This window comes from Rhopalosiphum padi, chromosome 3 (assembly GCF_020882245.1).
Source record: "Rhopalosiphum padi isolate XX-2018 chromosome 3, ASM2088224v1, whole genome shotgun sequence".
Classification (NCBI taxonomy): Eukaryota; Metazoa; Arthropoda; class Insecta; order Hemiptera; family Aphididae; genus Rhopalosiphum; species Rhopalosiphum padi.
The window spans coordinates 60,489,726-60,512,897 of NC_083599.1; the positions used below are offsets into that span (position 1 = coordinate 60,489,726).

General features: G+C 30.3%; 1 protein-coding gene across 1 annotated transcript; it reads left to right on the forward strand.

Moving 5' to 3' along the window:
* Positions 1 to 2,914: 2,914 nt before the first annotated feature.
* LOC132928069 (craniofacial development protein 2-like) lies at positions 2,915 to 3,745 on the forward strand. Its single transcript, XM_060992631.1, has one exon. The coding sequence runs from the start codon at positions 3,016 to 3,018 to the stop codon at positions 3,628 to 3,630; it is 615 nt and encodes a 204-aa protein (XP_060848614.1). The 5' UTR covers positions 2,915 to 3,015; the 3' UTR covers positions 3,631 to 3,745.
* Positions 3,746 to 23,172: the final 19,427 nt, after the last annotated feature.

The following is a 23,172-nucleotide window of genomic DNA, read 5'->3' on the forward strand; positions in this document are numbered from 1 at the left end:
CAACCGTAACGCATTCTGATTTATGACTGCTCGGTGAGCTAACCAGTATGTCATAAACTGTGTACTGTAGCTGGTGTTCACTACTTTGACTTGAATGTAACTTATTAACATGAAATGTTAATTTTTTATTAATAGTCGACAGTCAAAACTATTTGCAACCCATATATTACGTATTCATAATACACGTGTTTATATATACTGGAATTTTAAACTGCTTTATAGTTTATTTATTTTTTGTTCAATGTTAAAGTTGTATTAAATTTATCTAAATTATTTTTTCGCCATACACTTCATACTAAAATATTGGTTCCCCTAAAAATCGAGATTCATCTGATAAGTGAGAAAAATAAGTGAAACTCAAAGCAAATTTGACATTTCAAGATAAAATTGACAAGTTATTCGTGTATCAAATATGATACTCAAGGCAGTCAACTTGTTAATATATTTTTATAATGTTCCAGAAGGGTTTTTAGGGTTTACTAACTTTGAAAATCTATTATTAAACCCCTCAAATGAATTGTTTGTTTATTCAATATTTAGAACGTTCCTGAGACGATTTCGTCGACGTGACGTGAGCAGGTCGAAAGATCATGCTTGGAGAGTTAGTGTGCTCACTCGTCAGTGTACGTGTGAAAACGTTAACGGGACCGTTGCGCGTTAAAGCCGGTTATCTTGAGGCGCGTGCGGGACGTGTCGTGTCGTGATCATTACATTTCGCGGTGCGCGTGTTCGTGGTCACATTCCCACACGGATGATGCGCGTTGAACGGGTTGCCGGGTCGGCAGTTTAAGGTATCGAGTTCGACTATGTCCCATAGCAGCTCGGTCGAACGTCGTGACCCTATTCAATTGAAAATGCTTAATATTATTTACTTATTCTCCTTGATTTCTGATGATAAGTTTTTAATTTAAAAGACAGTAACTACCAACAACTTTTTATGATGACGATTTTTCTAAATTAAAAACACAGGAACTACTTTTTCTTTTCGTTGTTCTAATATTAGTAATATTAGTATTTTGGTCCTAATTCATTGATTAGTGAGGTTTCAGGTTAAAATTTTATGAGATAGATAGCGGCCTCTTGGTATTTACTTATATCGCATATAAATATCTTATTATACTTCAAGACAATAACCAAATACTTAATACAGTATGCACAATATGAAAAAAAAAGGTAAGTTCATATACATTATACATGTCAATATAACTTATACTTCTCCTTAGATATATGCGAGCAATACATATTAATACCATATATACTTCAATTATACTATTTTTTTTTTTTTTTTTTTATTTATTAATCGAAAAAGACATAAATACATTAATTATTATTGAGTAACATTTTCGATTATCTTTCTCCTTTAAGCGAAGCTTGTGTTGGAGAATGATACTATTAAACATGTATTATACTTATATATACAAATACATACATCTGAGGACAAAGGGAAAACCTTAAAGTAAAACACAATTAGTTTAATAAAAAAAAAATAAAAATGTATTATTCATTCAGAAAAAATACAAAAAACAAATTAGATTAAGAACATCTACAAAAACAGTGATAATAGGAGCTTACATCATCACGTCCCGCCTCATCACCATTACCATCTTCCGAATCCATCTGCTCCTATAAACATGATATTAATTAATAACGACAAAAAAATGTATTCTAAATATTTCTTACGTTTATCTCCAATTGTCGCATAGCTGCGATGGCGTCAACGGCTGACGTGGCCGTAGACGTCACCGTGAACCGCATGGTCCGTCCACTGGACACCGTGCCCGCCGTAGACATTGCCTTTGGAGAAGACGATATCGCTGGTGCGGGCATCAACGCCAGGGGCTTCTTAGTCTCGGGCAAGGTGCCCGAATTTTGAACAATTATAACATTCTGTAATATTTAAAATTTCATATTACACGCGTTAAGATTTTAGCTATTGTTATTTGTTATTATTCATACTAACTTTTTGCCTTGCGGCCAGGTCCAGATTTAATCCACTATTGCGGATGCTGTCCGTGGGATACGTTGCCTTTATGCGAGGATGTTGTCCTCCGTGACGTTACTAGTAAAAAAATATAGTACTAATTACAACAAAAATAACTACAAATAAACGCGAACTCATATAAAATATTTATTATGGTATATTGATTCTTTAGATGAGTAAATTAAAAACTATTGTACCTGGCTTCATCTACCATTACAGCAAAATGTATATAAATTCATTTTTTCAACATTTGTCAGATGGTTATTAGAAGTGAAATGACCATTTGCTTCTGTACCAAACTGAAAAAAATTTAAATAAATATTTAAAATAGACCAAGTTAATATTAATAATAATAATTGCATTGGTAAATTATTTATAATATTACTTTTTGCCAATTATCTAATCCGGAATGAGTCCATACATCCTGGGTGCAGTTTACTTTACTAAAATTCCTAATACATAACAAAATGCGAATGAATGAGAACTTGACGGTCAACAAGATTTGATATTATTAATGTATAAAGATTAAAGATTATATAATAACCAATAAAACGTTATTATACAACTCATGCGGGTTCATTAGTAATACCCAAGTCCACCGCAGTGTACATAGGTAGTATATATATAGTGCTTTTTGATGCGACCTATTGACTAAAAAGAGCTCATAAGTAATATATTTCTCCGTAATGTATACCTTATCGCCATTATCGTTAATCGTCCAACTGTTAGAAACTGTTTTAATTGTTAGACTCTAACAGGAATATCCGGATATGAAATGAATTATATTATATGACTTACCAACACATAATAAGCCTCGGACACAGAGAAATGGTTTTAATTTTGGACACGGAAATCGGAAGGTTGATTTTAAGATAGCGACTTGGAATATATTAAGCCTCTATAGAAGCGGTGCATGCCAGAACCTGGTGGAGGTGCTAGGGACATATAAAGTTAAAATAGCAGCCTTACAGGAAATAAGGTGGAAGGGAGCAGGACAAGTAACAGTAAAAGATTATGAAATATACTTCTCAGGAATGGTAGACAGACACAGTTTTGGGAGCGGCTTCGCTGTGCACAGGTCGATGGTACCACATGTTAAAGAATTTAGACCAGTTTCGGAAAGGATAGCAGTGATGAGAATAAAAAGCAGACCGATAGATCTTATACTAATATGTGTACATGCCCCCACGGACACAAGTGAAGACCACATTAAGGATGCTTTCTATGAAGACCTGGATACAACATATGAAAGGCTGCCAGGAAATGTTATAAAAATTTTGCTAGGAGATCTGAACGCAAAATGTGGAAAGGAAGAACACTTTCTACCAATTATAGGTAGTGAAAGCGTTCATGATACTAGCAATGAAAATGGGCTGAGAGTTATATCATTCGCAGCATCCAAGGATATGATTATAAGTAGTACAACCTTCCCCCACAAAGATATACACAAAATAACTTGGAAGTCACCAGATGGTAAAACAGCCAATCAGATTGACCATGTACTAATACAAAAGCGCTTCAGGTCCTGTATCATTGATGTAAGAAGCTTTAGAGGGGCTGACTGTGTTACTGATCACTTCCTGGTACTAGCAACTCTAAGAATTAACTTATTGGGTCATAAAAAACTGAGGGAAAAAAGAAAGACGTAGAAGCAATTAAGGACTCAGAAAACCAACGAAATTTCATGGAAAAAATGACCTCAACCTCAACTTACAAGATATAGACGCGGACTGGAACAAAGTCAATACAATTCTTATGGAGACTGCAGAACAAGAAATTGGTTTAATGAAGAAAAAAAATAATAAATGGTTTAACGAAGTGTGTAGGAAAGCGGTTCAGGAGCGGAAATTATCGAGAGATAGTTTTCTGACTTCGCAAGATCAGGATACAAAGGAGAAATACGAAATAGAACGTAGAAAGTGCAAACATATAATTCAAAGGGAAAAAAGGAAATTTCTTAATGGAATATTAGAAGAAGCAGAAAGAAACTGTTCCTATGGTAACGCAAGAAATTTCTTCAGGACCATCAAAAAACATCAACACTTCAACCCAAGTCTAAAAGCGATTAAAAATACAGAGGGGAGTATTATTATGGAACCTGGGAAAAAGGCTGAGAGATGGAGAGAATATTTTATAGAGTTACTCAATAGCGATATACCAGCATACCCTGTAGGAAAGACAGTATTTCAAAAAGCAGAACCTTTGATAGACGATATAACCCAGGAGGAAACTGATAAAGCAATAGAAAGCCTAAAAAATTGGAAGGCTCCCGGATCAGACAACATCCAAGCTGAACTGATAAAATATAGTGGGAAAGAAATGCGGTATTTCGTATTTAAAGCATGTCAGAAGACGTGGCAGGAGGAACAGATGCCTATAAGCTGGCAGGAGGCCATAATCATACCTCTACATAAGAAGGGTGACAAAACCGACTGTTCTAATTATAGAGATATCACTGTTAAATACGGCATATAAAGTTTTTTCCAAGGTGTTACTGAGCCGATTAACACCATATGCAGAAGAGTGCCTAGGGCAGTACCAATGCGGTTTCCGCAAAGGTAAATCGACAGTGGAACAGCTTTCAATAATTGGACAAATCATTGAGAAGAAATATGAATATCGTCAGAATTTTTGGCAGATATTCGTGGATTTTAGAAAAGCATATGACAGCATCCATAGGGAGAGTCTGTACAATATTATGGAAGAATTTGGAATACCTTACAAGCTTATATCACTCACCAAAATGTGCATGGAAGGGACAAAATACCAAGTAAGGGTAGATAACATACTATCTGACGCCTTCACAGTAGAAACTGGCCTTAAACAAGGTGATGCACTATCCCCGCTACTGTTTAACTTAGCACTTGAAAAGGCGGTAAGAATGATGCAAAATGCAGAAAGTGGGGTAGCGGTCAATGAACATCGAGTGCAGATTCTAGGTTTTGCGGATGATCTGAATATCCTTGGTGAATCACTAGAGGATGCTTTAAATCAAACGGTGGCTCTCGAAAACGCTAGAAAAATTCTAGAGATTCTCGACAGCGATCCATCACAAGACATATTTGAATCAATAGCTTTCGAAAAAGTGGAAGAATTCCAATATTTAGGAGCGCTTCTTAGTACAAAAAATGATTGGTCACGAGAGATAAGTGCGAGGATAGCAAAGGCAGAAAGAGCCTTTTTTGCATTATCAAAATTCTTTAAGTCTAAAGCGTTGTCTAAGAAGACAAAACTAAGGCTATACACGGCAATAATAAGGCCTACTCTCACTTATGGGTGTGAAATATGGACAACAACAAGCGTGACGAAAAGGAGACTTAGAACCTTCGAAAACAAAATATAGAGAAAGATACGGGACCAGTTCGCGACGCAAGAACAAATGATTGGAGAAGAAAGTTTAATAAGGAATTACAGGAAGAACTGGGCTTAGCACCAGTTACCTGACATAAAGGGACAAAGGTTACAGTGGTTTGGGCACATAATGAGGAGAAGCGAAGAAGAAACCATAAGGGCGGTGATAGAATGGCAACCAGAAGGGAAGAGACCTCGAGGCAGACCAAGGAAGAGATGGCTTGACATAATAGAAGAGGATCTAAAAACTGTGGGAGTTAAAGAATGGAAGGAAATTATACAAGATCGAGAGAAATGGAGGGATATAGTGTTGGCGGCAAAAACTCTAATCGAGTTATAAAAGCCAGTGATGATGATGATATTATATGACTTACCTACGACCAAATAATTAAACATTTTTTCAGGAAAAAATAAAATATATAATTCCATAATTTAAAAACATAAAATTCATGGTATTTCAATAAAATAATAAGTTAGATATAAAAAACAAGAGGTGCTAAAGACGTTTCTGCACTCCTCCCCTGTTTCGCCACTGGTTACTTGGTGTATATATTAGTAGTAAAAATATATGTATTTAGTAAGTCGTTAATCTGTAAATTAATTTCATTAGATTTATTTAAATCTTTTATAATAATAAAATTGTTTCATCAAACTCAGTATCATGCGTTGCAATACGCTGTTTAAAATACTTTTTGAATGTTCACATTCCATATTATAATTTTTTTCCATCAGTTTCATGAACTGCTACTGTAAAAATGTGTTTTAATACATTTTTCACATCTTCAAAGTCCATACTAACAATAATCCAATCTTATGAAACGCATTTAGAAGTTTTTATTCTAGCTGGTTTTGTCTTAAACTCTGGCTAAGCACTAATTAAATGCATAACGTGGTTAAAGTCATTTCTAAGCATGCAAGTAGGTATTTCAATATCTTTCTTCATAATCAAATCTGAACATACACTTAGATATTTATTTAATGTTGAATATTGGGTAAATGTCTTAACTACTGCCATCATCAGAGCCAAAGATTCTGACTTACTAGTCTGGTCAGTTACAATTATTTCTGGATGATAAATACTGCTTTTACACCATTCTGTAAGCCAATACTATTACAGTCATGCCGTTTAGAGACCATATTATGTGCAACTGAAAACTGACAATTACGAGTATCAACAAAATCATTAACACCAATTAGGTATAAAAATATGTGTCCAGTTTCCTTCCCATTCATTAGTGTAACTTATTTTACCAATGCACCTGCAGCATCTATACAAATGGTAGATATGTGTGTACGTTTACTATAATTTCTGTATGAATTGACTTCAAAAGATGATTAATAATGTAAATAGAATCTGTCATAACCAATAATCATAAAATATAGTATACAAGTTAAAAAAAAAAATCGAAAAATTTGCATGGGGTGGAAAAATGCAGTTTGTTCTAATTTATTTTATTATAACTTTAATTTTATTTGAAAAAAACATTTATATTTTTATGGTAGTATAATAGTATTATAATATTTACCTTTTAACCGAGAGAATAATCTCGCATCCCAAAACTATTATTTTTTGCAATAGTTGTATTTATGTTATACAAATAGGAAATCATAACAATTAAGTAATATAAACACTATAAAAAGTATATTGATATTCAATGAACCTACAAAACATGTCTTTACGCCGATGGTATGGTTTTTTATAAAACGAATGTATTTCTATGGGACTAATATAAGAATAAAAATTAACTAATATGAAACTGAAAATTAATTATGTTATTAAATAATTAAAAATAAAATACCTAACTCGTTGTTGCCTAGTTTTTTTTAATAATAAATATTTTTTGGCTCTGAAAAGAGCCTTTTTATGCACTAAAAAGAGCATTTATTAAAACGACGAGTGCCCCCTAAACTTGGCCATTTAGCAAGATTAGAATTGAAAATTATGAGCAATTCCCTGCAAATTATTGGAGGTGTCGCGGTTCTCATAGTCTTCAACGATTTCTTTAATCCGCAATGCTGTGTCTCGATAACACCGTCGTCCTTGCGCTGGTGGTAATCCAGCAATATATTGGTTGATTTGGAATTCATTTAGGCTCTGCTGATTTTGCAGACCCTCAATGAATTTCCAAATAGATGGATGATTTGCTTCTATAAGAGAGCTGAATCCTCGATGCCATCCTTCAACGGCATTGTTAGTTTTGGGCAGGTCATTCAACGATGACTTGTAACAATTCCAGAGGTTCAACTTAAATTTAGGAAGCATTCTTCCAAGACCGGTTCGTCGGGGCTTTCCAATCCACGTGGACTCAAAATAATCTACCAAATCTGACATCAGGTCTTCGTTATCCGTATAAAATGTTGTCCGGAGGAGTCTTTCAAAACAATCAACTACGTCGGGTTCTGGAACAAATTCAAGAGCGGCCAACTTTCACACGTTCAATGCAAAATCCGGATCATCCTTATCCTCGTATTTGGATCGAATGTCAGCGATTGTTTGAATTTTTCTCCAAATGCACTGACTGAAGTGAAAAAAACAACCTCTGTTCCTGATGTCTGGAAAATTATGGGAAAAAGCGTTTATCTGGGCATTTTCAAAATCAGTCATAACACTGACTGGAGACAGCCCTGGTTTAAGCAGCTTCAGTTGATCCAAAACACGCGAGTACGTATCTTGACATTTATCCGGCAACCGTGCGTAAACCGTTGGCAGAACGTTATTATACTTAATCGCGTGTATTGTAAAAACTTGCTTAAACAATGGCGGTGACGTTTTAAATGTACCATCAGCGTACCAATGGTCACATGTCGCTATCAAATCCAAATTCTTTTGCGTGCTAAAGATAATAATTCTATTATCTGAAGCACCACTGTAGAATTGAAGAAATTTATCTCCAGCCACCGTATAAGTGTATTTGTCGGGAATCAGTAAACCACGCATGTTAGTGGGGCAAGACATAGCTCCCGCTGCCTTTTGTCTTGCTTTAAGGATATTTCGTTTTATCCCGGCGACCGATGGGAGAATTCCAGCTACTTCCGCTGGGAGACTCGACGTAACAGAGGCTAAAATTTTCTGTGGTGTATCCATCACCGTTTCAGCTTTTTGTTTAATTGAGGCTATTACTTCCTTGACTCGGATGTCAGCCACATCTGGGACATGGTTATGCTTGTCATTTTCATAAATGACAATGTCTTCAGCTTTCCATACTCGCCCCAGACACTTGTGTCTATTATAATGAACACATTTCCAAATGTGTTTGTCTTCTTTGATTTTGTCCGTGGTATACACAAAACCTTTATCGACCAACTGTTGGTTGCTCTTCTGGCTTAAAACACAAATTAATAGCAGTATACTATACCTGATATTGAGTAGGTAATTCAATGTATCTATTGTATACTTTTCACTTTTACTATTTTGACCCTCTTAAGGTTATTTTAATAACTAAGAAACTATTCATTCAAATTTTGAATTTGGTACATCTAAATATTCAAAAAAATTATACAGTAAAAATGTGGGCAAACAGAAGTTTGTATCGCATACACTATTGCACAGTACACTCTTAAATAGTAATAAAAAAAAATTCAAAAACTAGAATTTGAATAAATACATTATTAAAGGAAAAAATTTAAATATGGGAGTGAACTTGCTTGGTGAATCACCGTGTTTAGTTAAACATAATAACCACAATAATATTATGTTGTATTTAAAAATATACTTCACAGTTTGTACTATAAATATTAAATTATATTATAGGTATCTTGTCCTTTAAAATTATTTAACTATCATAAATATCAAATGTAGGTGATAGTTCCATGAAAGTAGGAATGTCAGTAGAATAGTAGTTTGGTTTATTTTTAACATAAAAGAAATAATATTATGTAAAACGTAAAAACTAAAATACTCAATAGAGTTTTGTATTGAGTATTTATCAAATTATTCACCATGAAATGGATGACAAGCAATATATAATTTTTTACCTCTATCTTCACGTAAATTAATTTATACTTAAATAGTTACCTATGTACATAGGCGTAACTAGGGGTGCTTAGGTGGGTTTCAGCCCCTCCCCCCGGCCCCCAGACATTTTTTAAGCCAACAGACATTTTATTTATAATGTACTTATTAAAAAAATACTAAGGCTGCAGCCCCCCCTAACTTTAAAGTCTTGTTACGCCTATGCCTATGTAATGTGTAATGTTCACATTTTAATAAGATTTGATTTTAGTAATGTTTATCATAAAGCTAATTTCAATGTCCAAAAATTAATGAATCTAATTCCATAACTCATGTCTAACTATATGTCTGAACTAGGTCGTATTGGCTACCACTTTTCAATTCACATTTACACAACCCCTGGTCCTTGAAGATCTGCACTGTTAAAATTGGTTACCTACAACTTCTTCAGCAATTGGACATGGTAATATGGTATAACCTACAGAATAAAAAAAAACATAATATATAGATAATAATATTAAGATTGAAAAACAATTAAAAATAACAATACATTACTTTAAACCAAGAGAAGCATCATTCATTTTTAATACTTTGATTACAAATGAAAATGTCTTTAAAGCGCCCTTCCTCCTTTTTCGTATGTACTGAGAACCGTCAATGCTGGAGTTAACACTAAAATTTGCAAATGTAGACATGTTAATGAATATAATTCACTCAAGATAAGCTAAGTTAGGTACGTGAAGTAATTGTTCTAAGTCAAAAGTTTATAGTTTGATAAATAATACATTAACTGGTTACATTCTGAATTTAAATTTGGTAATTTAAAAACAATTTTTTTTTTAATTTATACATTTTAACTACTTAGTTAATGCCCACTATTAAAGATATGATTTATTAATTTTATATTAGGTAACAGCATTGATTATAAATACTATTATATAATATAATTATAATACTAATAATACTATTATAGTATTTATAACCAATGGTAATAGATTCCATTTTACTGTACGTGTAATTTATAAGTTACTACTTACTTATACAACCAGCCATTCATTACTTACAATATTGTAATAGTTTGTTCATCTTTATTTCATATTAGTTTTTATTTTGTATTTTATAATTTTATAATTATAAAATAGGTACCTACTTAATTAATATACTTATTGCATAAGATACATGAGAAGTTTACATTTCTCAATTCTTTAGTCATAAATTTGTAGCATACACCACCTACACACACATTATGAACTTTTCGTTGACATTTATTACACTTAATCCAAGTAAAATTTACTTTTCTATTTTGTGCACACATAATGCATCTTTCACTCATTTTATCAGAGTACATTAGACATCTATGTTACAATGTATTTCTGAAGTCACTCATATTAACTTCCTTTGAAAAGCCCTGAGTAAAAATTGGATTGTATGTACTACAATAATACAACACAAACACTTCACAACTATTACTATCACTCTGTAAAGGATACTCAATTTTTTTAAGAACCATTTTATGCATCAAATCCTTTGCTTTTTCATTATCACACATTGAAAACAACATTTTTTTAAATTGAAGTAAGTACAAGTCACCTGATTCTGGATGCAGAGGATCCAAGTAAAAACACAACCCAAAATGAAGTCCATAATAAATAAAGTCCAGTGATTACCTTCTGGATTGATCGGTAGGAATAACACACAGTATTTAGTTCAATCAAATTTGGATATTTCAACTTTGGTATTTGACCAAATTGTATTGCTTATTTTCACAGGAATATAACCAATTTCATTATTCACATAAGTCAATAGTAGTGCGTCAATCACAGTTGAATTTAACCTGTAGTTGTTCTGCAATGTACAAAAATCTTCACCGTACAGAGTCATACACTTATAGCCTTCTCTCGAATACACACCAACTACATACTGTTCACTTAAACTTGGAGAATAATATTTGATATCAGTGAACAAATGGTTAGAATATCGAGGTAAAGTTTAATATTTTATCCTGTTCATTTTGATCATTATCGTATTGAACAACTTTTTCAGTACTTTTTACTGCCAATCATAACTCAACCGTTGAATATTAATATGAATGAAATGACTTTAAACTCTTTTTGATCGTTTTTGCCATTGTTCTTCAACCAAGATATCCCTTGGGTCAATAGGGCAAAATGTTTTACTATCATCCCATTCTGAACTACTCTGTTTAATTTTTTATTAGACTGTGAACTCAATGCGTAATTATGATCAATTAAAAAAAGTCTAAATGGAATTTGTATTTGTTTTTTTTTACGTTTGTACAATACCTTTGGTATTTTATCTTTTATTTATTTACACTGAGCTTCAGTGTAAATTTGAATTTTATTAACAAAACGACCAAGTTTCATATTTGTTTCACCCTTTATCGAAGAATTTTTTACGTTATCAAAATGCTTTTCCATATTATCATTTGTAACTGTTTTAACAGAATATTTTGACATAACTTCTGGTGGCATCATCAATCTTGTCCACATACAAGTGAATGGTAAATATAAACTAAGAAATTTGTTTGCAAATAATTAACAATAATATTCATTATTGGGTAGTAACTCACATTTGTCGGTTATTTTACATTTATCATAGACAGTTCTATAAATTTTTTTTAAATCAACATAAAAGATATGTTTCTCTTTAAAATTGCTGCTGCTATAGTTAAACATTGCTTTGTCATCAGAAATTTCATCATTGCTTGTTGGTTCTTTTGCTTTAACAGAATGACACTGATCACTTGACACACTCATACTGTGAGCACAGCACAAAGTTTTTTTCTGATTCAGGAGAATATTAAACATTAATCGGACAGTAGTCTTTATTGAATTCAGATTTGTACTTATAATCAATAATGCGGTACATTCCAAAATAAAATCATGATTTTTTTACTTTTTGTGATGGATGTAACACATCTAGATATCATGTGTTGAAAATGTGAATCGCATAGCAGTATAACAATAAATTGTTGATTTGATTCGTCAGATTTGCAGTATTTATAACAATTATTAATATAATCAATTAAACTCAATTTGTTCCAGGATTCACAAACTGCATTTAACAACGCCATGCTAAAATCTAAAACAACAGTCCTGAATATTGGCCACTTTTGTCCAAAACAATGTTTGAAACGCGTCAAATAACAGCTAATAGCCGCAATTTTATGTTCGGAAGATACAAAATTCAAAAAAGGTAATATTTTACCATCTATATTCACAACACCGGCATAATAAAATACCCTTTTCCCTTTTGCATTTATTTTTTTTACAACAGATCCAGTAGCATCTAAATGTAAGACTAATGAGGACTTATCGATAACACTTTGAACAGAGATAAAATGCTTTACTGAAAAAAATAGACAACCAATTGGGTCACTGGCTTGGTGTATACATATATACATATATATCATCAGGAGAACATAGGTTTCATTCCTTTCTGCATCTTAAAATCAAATCAGCTACATCGTCCCAATGCAAATCTTTTTCAGCAAGTTTTTAATTTCGTGCCATCTGCAAGGCATTTTTTGAATAAATGTTGCTCAAGTTACCAGCAGCTAACATTTTAGGATCAGCCTTCAAAATAGCATCTCTTCTGACCACGGACTAAGATATACAGGACTGGAAACGGATTATTATCAGTGGAACCCAAGTCCCAAATGTTTTCATATTCACTCAGCGCCATCTATTAAGTGGAATTAAATACTCAATACTCAGCATTGAACAAAAATAATATGAATACCAAAATAATTCTTATTATAATTATTATTTATTATTCTTTATTTCTTTTCTGCTTTTCAACATATTCATAGTCATAAATCTCATAATATAGGCTTTCGTTTCATTTCACCCTAAAACAAGGAATTAAAATGATAATACATATTTTATAATAACCTTAAATATTTACAAATATAAGAACAATTACTATTTACTAATTTGAGTTTTTGTTTGTTATTGATGAATACCGTCGCATTCTCATAATTATAAAATTTGAAATTATTTGTGTACAAGTACCTTATTTTTAATAAGGGCCGATTTCACCAACGCAGTTAATCGCGGTTAGCTCACCTTAATCACGATTAATTTTGATAACCAGAGATGCATAATAAAATCCAGTCCTGTGAATACCTTCTATTTTTCAAATTTGTGACTCTACTGGCAGTAATAATTTCACTTACTATTGTTTACTGAGGTGTATTAAATTTGTTCATTCGAAATATATTATCAGTAGATTCATTTGTTAATTCTTTTGATTTGTTTTGTTCTTTATACAATAACATGTTTAATCGTTGAATGGTTGACTTATACCTTAGATTAATACAAATATAAATCATTGTACATCTTTAATATTTTTATTATAATAATGATTAATGATAATAGTCTTACCTTTTGTTTGACTTTTTACAGTTTTTGTTCTTCTTAATATCTTACCTAATACACCACGTCTTCTAGGAGTAAGACCTGAACCCATATAACATGATTTATTGTTGTTTTGAGTCAATCTTTTTTTATAAGTCCTAAATTGAGGAAATAATAAATTGCATTTTCTGCATCTCTTTTTTGAATCAGTTATAATAGTACATTTATTTTGGCGCCACATTGTACCTTCTAAGCGGGTGTTTTTTATGTGAATACCTAATTACAAATAATTAAATAATACAAAAAAATATATTATATATGGGAATAAATAATAATTATTAATTATTTGCAAAATATTTTAAATAAGTTTAGGTACCTGGGAAATTTATGACACTTGGGCCCCCTTGAAAAATAATTCGTACATGAAATTATAGATCATTTACGAGGGATTTTTGAAATTTATTTTAAACTTATAACTTTTAAGAGTTTAAAAGTAATAGTATGAAGTTATGGTTTTTACTATTGTATTCTTTCTATTGGATGTTTGGATGTTTATTTATTTGAAAAATATAAAATACCTGTTTCGCAACAATTATTTATGTTTTTATATTCTTATATTTTTCATTTACTATAGTACTATAATATAATTTAGTTATATATTACTTAGTAACTTAATATCATATATATCTTATCTTAATATCCTCAATGTTAGGTGGTATAATAGACACAAAGGTCACAAAAGATACAATTAATCTCACTCTACCTACATTGTAACAAGTTAAATATCAAATTAATTGGGTTTTTTATTTTAAAATGAATATTTACAATTCGTATACACATATAATACAATAAGTAAATTTTGAGGGCTTAAAGTAAAACACAGGACTTGTGGACTTGAGTGAGGAGGGTGTCCAGTGACACTACTTCAAAAAGGGTTGCAGAAAATCTAGTTTTCATCAAGGAAGGGGAACTATCTTAGTGTAGCATCTAGTACACAAATTATTAAAAATAGGTTTGGATCAGGTATATCGGTATATGTTATAAAATTCCGAATTGGATACATTTGTCCACAGACTCTTGTACTGTTAATGTGTATATCTAACACAGTAACACATAATTTTTATTAAGATAGATACTTTCAGTTATGGTATAAAGATATCAAACCACAAGTAAATAGTGGCTCAGAATGATTGGATTAGAACAAAAAAACAAAATAGCAATAGATGCTATTTATCACTCCTAATTCACAATAGCAATATAAATAGCTACTATTATATAAATAAAATATAAATAGCATTTTACTATCACTAGCATTTTGTACTACCCATGTATCAACGCTAGGTAACAGTTACAGTCACCATTGTACCGAACCGAAACATTTGAGATCCATCCCCGCACGCCCCCCCCCCCCAACAGTCTGTCGTTACCAGTCCTGTATATCTTAGTCCGTGCTTCTGACCATGACAGCAGTTTTATGAGATAACTCTACTTTGATAGCTTGCCTTCGTGACCCTGTCAATGAAGGCGCATGAAATACTCCCGGTTTATGATTACTACCAATTTTTGTAGAAAATAATTGTAAGGTGTATATTGTGTTATCTGGATCCACCAAACATCTAAATACATAATTATTGCAATCTTTATGCTTACACCGATAGAACACTAATGCAAGGCGTTTTCCTTCTTTAGTAATTTTAACCTTTTTATTTTTTCTTGAAGAATAATATTTTAAAACACAATAATTTTTAATCTCAATCATTTTTTGTGTAAACAATTGTTTTACATAGTCATGGTTTTCAAGATAATTTGTCTGCACCACTTCAAATTCTGTCAAAATCCAAGTTCCATACAAATTTGAGAAACTATTAGTATTATTCTTTGCATTATTAAAAACAATATCATCACACTGTGCATTAGAAGATTAGTTATTAAGGACATTTATAACATCAGTTTGTTGTAATTGTTTGTCGATTTTACCAATAGTAGATATCAACGAACTATTGTTGGTTGTAAGCTTGCAATGTAAACATCTTAATACATTTCTGACAACTGGATAATACATGTCAGTTTTAATTAATGAAAAACAAATTTCAAAATCTTCTTCGCTTAAAGTATTAGATATTTCCAAGTAAGACTTTAAGCGATTCAAATACATAATTATTTTTTTATATTGTTCAGTCAAATTTTTTATGCAATAATTACTTTGTGCTCTCAATCTGTAATCAACACCTCCAATTCTTAAGACATGAAAATTGTCCAAGTTGTTGTCTATTAACAAGTTTGAGTGCAATATCTTATCGTTGTATGCACGTGTTATAGGCTTATGTGGATAAGAATTACCAAAATATTTTGTAATAACTGTTACTTCCAAATCCATGTTTTTTAAATTACTGAACATCACTATACAAAGGTACATAGCGTTGCAATCTGCTTTAAAACATTCTGATCCTATACATAAACTATTGAAGGATTATTTATTTTTAATGCCTTTTTTTCCTCAAAATTACATGAAATTTCATGTCTCTTATAAAATGAATCATAATTATAATCAAAGAGGTATCTACATTCATCATTTTTTACTATAGCCAACCACTCAGAATCTAAGAGTGCACTGAAGTAAAACAGGAAATCGTTTTTAAAATCTATATCATAAATATCCAAAGGTTTAGTATAAACTACTGTTTCAGAACTGCCAAGATGTTTACCAATAGAAATTTCATTAGTGAACACTAGTTCTAGAGATTCTCTAACCAATTTTCTCATTTTGTCAGGAAAAAATTCCATTTTAGATGGTCCACAAATTGTTTGCATTATATAATGTACCACATAAGAGACCACAGAAACCATCTTTTTGCACATCGTGCATGTTATAAAATACAAATTGTACATATCTTGGCTCTATAAATTCTTGACAATACATATTTCTAACTTCTAAAAATGTAGACCAATTTTTTATAAATGCTCCTGATAAGTTTCTACATAAAGGATCACAAAAGTAATTTTTTTATTTGAAAAATCACATATAAATAATACCCCATGTGTGTTATCAACATTAAATGGAAAAAACATGATATTTTCTTTAAAACTATATTCCATCAATTGACAGTTGGCTGTCACATCATTTGGTTTACTCAATATAGCTGAACTTAAAGAACAATTGATGTATAAAAACTTTTGTTTCATTCCTTCATCAACCATCAACATATTTTGACAATAATACTTCACACAAGCATCAATTGCACCTGCGGTTAACCATTGACCATCTTCAAGAGATCTCCAGTCAATAACATCAACCAAAGCTACTGATTCAGCGATTTCCTTAATTAATTAAATATGCAAAAAAGTAACTATAGTCTATAGGCAATAAAGTCTTGAACCTAAATCTCGACTTTTAAGCTTTTTTACTAAACTATAGTTACACAAAATTTTACCTGTAAAAAAAAATACTTACTTGAAACTAAACTACTAAACTTAAAAAATAATAATAATATTACAACACTTAACAAACAATAAACTTTATATTCTATAAAAAAATAAAATAAAAATGTCTTAAACAGAAACACAATTTCAAAGAACTATTAATGTACACAAAAATTAAAAATGTATACCTATTGGCTGAATGCTTTTTGAAAACACAGGTAATTGTTCAGATTTGATAAACACTCGTTACTGCACGAATTTAAAAGGCTGGAACACGATTGAGCACGATTGACCTTTTTCACAACACGATTGAGCATGGTTACGATAAAACAATAGGAACCCCAAAAAACCCCAAAAACAACACGATTGAGCATGAAAATAGGCGCGACGTTGCCACATGATACCGTAGAATATTATTATTAAAAAATAAAATACATTTTAATAAAAAATAGTTGCAAAGTTTCACTCATATACATATAAAAAAAAAAGTAAAAATTCAAATTTCTTTCCCTAAATACTTATTTCCGACTTTTAATAAGTATTTAAGTAGATTGTCAGCATTTTTAGATTTAGAATACTCCTTATAAGCCTTTATAGTGAAGTTAATTTTTCGGTTTTCGAATACTAAGTCGTAACCGATATTTTCACGTATTTTATTAAAACCACCGTTTATTCCTACAAAGTACCTATACCTATTAATTCATTTATAATATAATAAAATCGAAACTATAAAAACTATAAAAATATAATATATACATTAAATCATACGATCAATAAAAAAGTGAAAATCTGACAACGTTGTACACAATATTTATATTTTTTATCGTGCTCAATCGGGTCGTCAAAGAGGTCGGCCAAAAACAACCGTGCTCAATCGGGTATCACCGATTTAAAACACCGGAAACTGTAAAAAAAAAAACAAATGTTAAAAATCTTACATTATAGTAATGTGTAGCAGCTACTTTCTCGATTAATCTCAATAAGTTGTAATAAGAAGGTATATAAATATATAATGTATGTATACAATTATATTATGCATGAAATGTGTGTGTATTCATAAAAAGAGCTGTAGCAAGTACTTGGCAAGACTAGCCCCCAAAATCAGAAGAAAATATACCTAAATACCATAATATCTATAATCAGGCATTAACGAGTTAAAAAATTAATTTTATTTTAAATTTTTTACTTAACTAGTTACATTTGGATTTTCATTAACTTAACTATTAACTACCTAACTAAATTTCTTTTTTAATTAACGTGAAATTAACAAATTAATTTTTTATTTTAATTTTATTAAATTTCAGTCTATTATGTTTTCATGTCGAAAAATATTTTCCGTGAATTGTTTAAAGTTAAAATTTTTATATTTTTCCAATACTAATATGGAAATACTATATTAACACTATTCTATAATTTAATTTTGGGTTGGAAAAAAATTAAGTATGCTATGTAATAACACAAAAATAAAACAAATAAAAAATAATTGTTATAAGTAGTTTTGTGTATTAATTGTGGTTATATGAAACCTAACGTGTGCGTGTATAATAAATCTAAAATTACAAATACAAGGGACACAAGCCTTGAATAAATGTTAAATCTGTGGAACCTTTTCCCTACACTTACAAGTGCTGGAGAATATAGTTACCTACCAGATGTAAAATTAAAATTATTTAAATGTACATTATTACCTTCCTCCTGATCGTAAGCGTGTATCACACGTCATACATTAATTGATATCTTAGAGAAAAAAGTTTAAAGTTCAAAAGTTTGAATATAATGTGAATGGATAATGTTTTTTTTTTATACAAAATTTAAGGTTCTATGATACTATGATTTGAGCTTTCATATAATGTAGGAATAGTATGAGTACAATTCATAAACAGGTATTATTTTAACTTATCTTAATTTAAATTATATTATTTTTTTTTTATCATGCAATAATGCATAAACAATTATTAATTTAATTTAGGTATACTAACTTAAATAGGTAATAACTTTACCGTTATTTATTTAATAAAATAATAAAATATACAATTATGATATGTGAGCATATCATTACAGGTAGCATTGTGTAAAAAATTAAAACTGTTTTTTAAGGTGAACTTAATAGAAATATCAACAGTATGCCTCAACAAGAAGGCAGGACCAAACATGGCATTAGAATTTTATTCCCAATGGTGGCGGGCAGAGTGAAACAAATATTTTTTTTTACATGGGCTAAGGTTTTTTCAACAATCAATGAGGTTATGTAAATAAAGTTAATGAATATAAAATTGGTATAAAGTAATTGTTTTCCATTACTTATTGAGATTTTAGAGTATAATAACTATAGTATACTAATTTAAAACTAAAACATATTGCATGTTCTACCAGCTGTGTTTATTGTCAGAATTAACATTAGTTAATTCATCGCTTTTGTAACAATAGTTTATAATGATATATTAACTACACATTCACTTGGATGGGTTATTTTTGTATGTTAAAAGAAATTAAATTACTTAGTAAGCATTGAATGAAAAATAACCACATTAAAATAAAGATATATCTAAAAACAATTAAAAATTGCCCAACTGAATGCCTGATGACAAACTTTATTCCAGTGATAAACCAATTATTCAGGCAGGTGATATGATTAAACCAGTTACCATAGTAGTTGTTATTATAAAAAGGATATGACATTATGTATAAAGTGACACTGTGACTTGTATTTGACCACAGTAAAAAAGAACGACAATTCACACGTTCTGCAAATATTCTATTGACTGTTTCACTGTGATCCATCCATACAGCTTGTAATTTTATTATCCAATCTCAAATTATATAAGCTGAAAATAATTTTAAAATTAATACTGTACAAAAATAAATGTCATTTTATAATGTATTAAAATAGCATTCACATAATATAAATATAGTCTATACATAATGTAAACTTATATAAACTATAGCTTATATAAACTTACTAACTATTTTGTATTGTCATTAATCATTATACATCGAACATCAATATTGAAAGCATTAATCCAATCAACTTCACTAAAGGCTACTATCAGATGCTGCACAATTATTTTCCAAGACCAACAAACTAGTGAAAAAAATCTAAATTAAAATATTATGTAAACAAAATATTTTTTATTACATCACTATAAATGGGCACGGCCCGTAACAAAGAGATTAGTAATTTGATTAATATAAACAATTATAATAAATAATTAACTTAAGTTAGGGCCGTATTAGCGCATAGGCACTGTGCCTAGGGCCTACAAAAATAAAATGTGCAGTTACTATTTTTTTTGTTACAATTATCTTGTTTAATACTTAAATACAAGGTATAAAGAAATATTCAAATTGGCGTAAAATAAGATTTTTTTATGGTTTTAACAATTTAATTTTCTATATATTTGTAGACTGAGTAAAATTAATTGTTTTTAAGATTTATAAAAATTATTATCATATAAAAGTTTAGATTTGGTTGTTGTTTTGTTTTTAAAGGACTAACATCGAAATATAAAATATTTCTATTTTTAAAAAAATCTTGAGGGGTCCGGACTCCTGGACCCTCCTCCAGCTCTGCCTACGGCCTACGATTGTATTAATCCGGGCCTGACCTAAGTAATTTACCTATCAAAAATAACCATTAAGAATTTGAAAAAATCAATATACCTACCTGTCTCGGCGAGTTACTTATAGAACAATATCAAAAACACTCAAACATTTGACATTTGTATTTGTGTTGATTGTACTAGATTCTGGACTCTGGAATGCTATACGACACACTTGCAAGGTATTATACAATAAACAATTATTCTTTTTTTTAGTCAAACTTAATTACCACGTTTTAAGATTAACATTTTTAAAGAATGGAAAAACGACAAACATGTATGTTACTTGGAACGGTTGGAACTTGGAAAATTGGAAAACTGCAAGCCTGCAAATTATATTCTATCAAAAATTCATGTGCACCAACATCGAAAAGTTAAAATCCCATTTATCAGTTTTTGGCGTTTTTGTTTCACTAAGGCACTATAAAGGTATACATCTATTCTCTAATGCTCTACAGTTTTTCTGTTCCTGTAAGGAGGCCACACGTCAATACGTCATACGGATATCTGTTACCACAATATAGCAACTAAATGAAAATATTCGAGGACAGTAAAAATGCTTATATTATTTTAAACAGCATCTTTTCTGATAGGAAAGTTAATCTAGTTGGTACTTTGTGGGGTCAATAGTAAAAATTTCCCAGTAGTTTTTAAAAGCTCAATGAAAAATTAAAAAATAAACGGGCATTTTTACTAAAAACTGATTTTTGACTAAATAGATTTTGGTTTTTGGTGTTACTCTAAAAGTAATGACCATAGATACACGACATTTTGACTGAATATTTATATTTTCGTTTTCTATACGCCATACAATTTTGAAATTATTTTGACTCGTTTTGAGCTCTTTATACAGGCGGTTTTAAATTTCAATTTTTTTAGTTTTTTTCCTTACCAGTGACGTATGTACAATTCAAAATTGTTCTGTCCTGGATACAAATTTTTTTTTAAACATAAAATATAAAATATAAAATTTATTAATTTATTTTTTATCTATTTATAAAATAGTAAACATATTAAAAATTAATATTTCTTGAAAAAGATATCGTTGAAAACTGCATAATGCTACGAATCTAGGTAAAATTGTCCAAAACCAAAAACGTCCATGGTAAGGTATAAATTTTTATCAATAGACATTACACAAGTATGTTAATATTATAAATTTTAAAAAGTTAGTTAATTATTATCAATGCAGTAAGAACTCGGAATATTTATTGATTTTATAAATAAATATGTACTATTTCTGGTTAATTTAAGTTTCTAAAAAGTATATATCATTAAACTTTCAAGAAATTTGTTATACTTACATGTGGTTAAGTCCTCAAGATAACTTACAAATTACTGTAGTTTGTAAGAAGTGAAATAATATATAGTAGGTATAGTAGAGATCGAGAGTTTGTCTCTATAATTGGTGTGTTAAATTAGAATGCAATGACAGTGATGACAGGTATAATTGTAAACGAAAAACGATTCTGAACGGAGATGATTTGTCAGTCTAGGATAATTAGCAGGATATATTATATTATTACTATATTTAAATTGTAATATATCGTAATTTTACGTGATTTCGTAAAACATTAAATTTCATACCCTCATAAAATTATTTCTATATTGACGCTGTCATTTTTTTTAGTTATTTGTAGAAAAACTTATGGAAAACCTTGTATTCGGATTTTTAACTTTTAACATATTTCGTAAACATTTGAACTTTAAATACTTATCAACAAAAATTGTGACTAACGATTTTTGATTTTTTTTTACTACGATAAGCACAACTTATAATAAACCTTGTATTAAATTTTAAAGATTTTTTGGATAGCCAATTTTTTTTTACAGTTATTTAAAAAAATAAAACTTAGAAAAATCGAAAATTTCAATTGTCTTTAAATAGCTTTAAAAAAGTCAAGATATTTTTAAAATTGCAAAACGACACTATTGCAACACCTGAAATTTGTTTGGTGTTGCAAATGTAACACTTGCAACACCCCAATTACGCCACTGCTTCACTCCTAAGTTTTTTTCTATTAAGCTTCAATATTATAATAACTATAAAGATAAGGTTTTGTTCCTAAATAAATAAAAACAATACAAAATGGTTAATTGTTACTTATAAATTATAATTTTAATTACACTCTGTATCATTGCAGTTGTCATTAATTACAGAGGTATTTGAACTTGTGCTGGGGGCTGTGGGTTCTGTAGGGGTAATAGGCGTGGTCGTGGTAGTTTTCTCGTTGCCGGTATTATCGCCTCCGCTCAATTCATCTGCCCTGGCCATTATTGATACTAGAATATTATAATATAAATTAATTTGTACATTTCATATAAAAAATTATTAATTTAGATGTATTGTTGCAGTGTTGAACAAAGTTTGGAACTTACGAAATTTAGGGCACTCTATGATCTTATGGCCTTTTTCTTTGCACAAGTCACATTCTGAAAAAATAAAGGAATATTCACTTTGAATAAAAAAGATTATATGTTATCGTTAGG

What these genes read in the sequence shown, in the direction of transcription:
- LOC132928069 (XM_060992631.1), top strand. Translation starts at nt 3,016, where the DNA reads ATGGTAGACAGACACAGTTTTGGGAGCGGCTTCGCTGTGCACAGGTCG.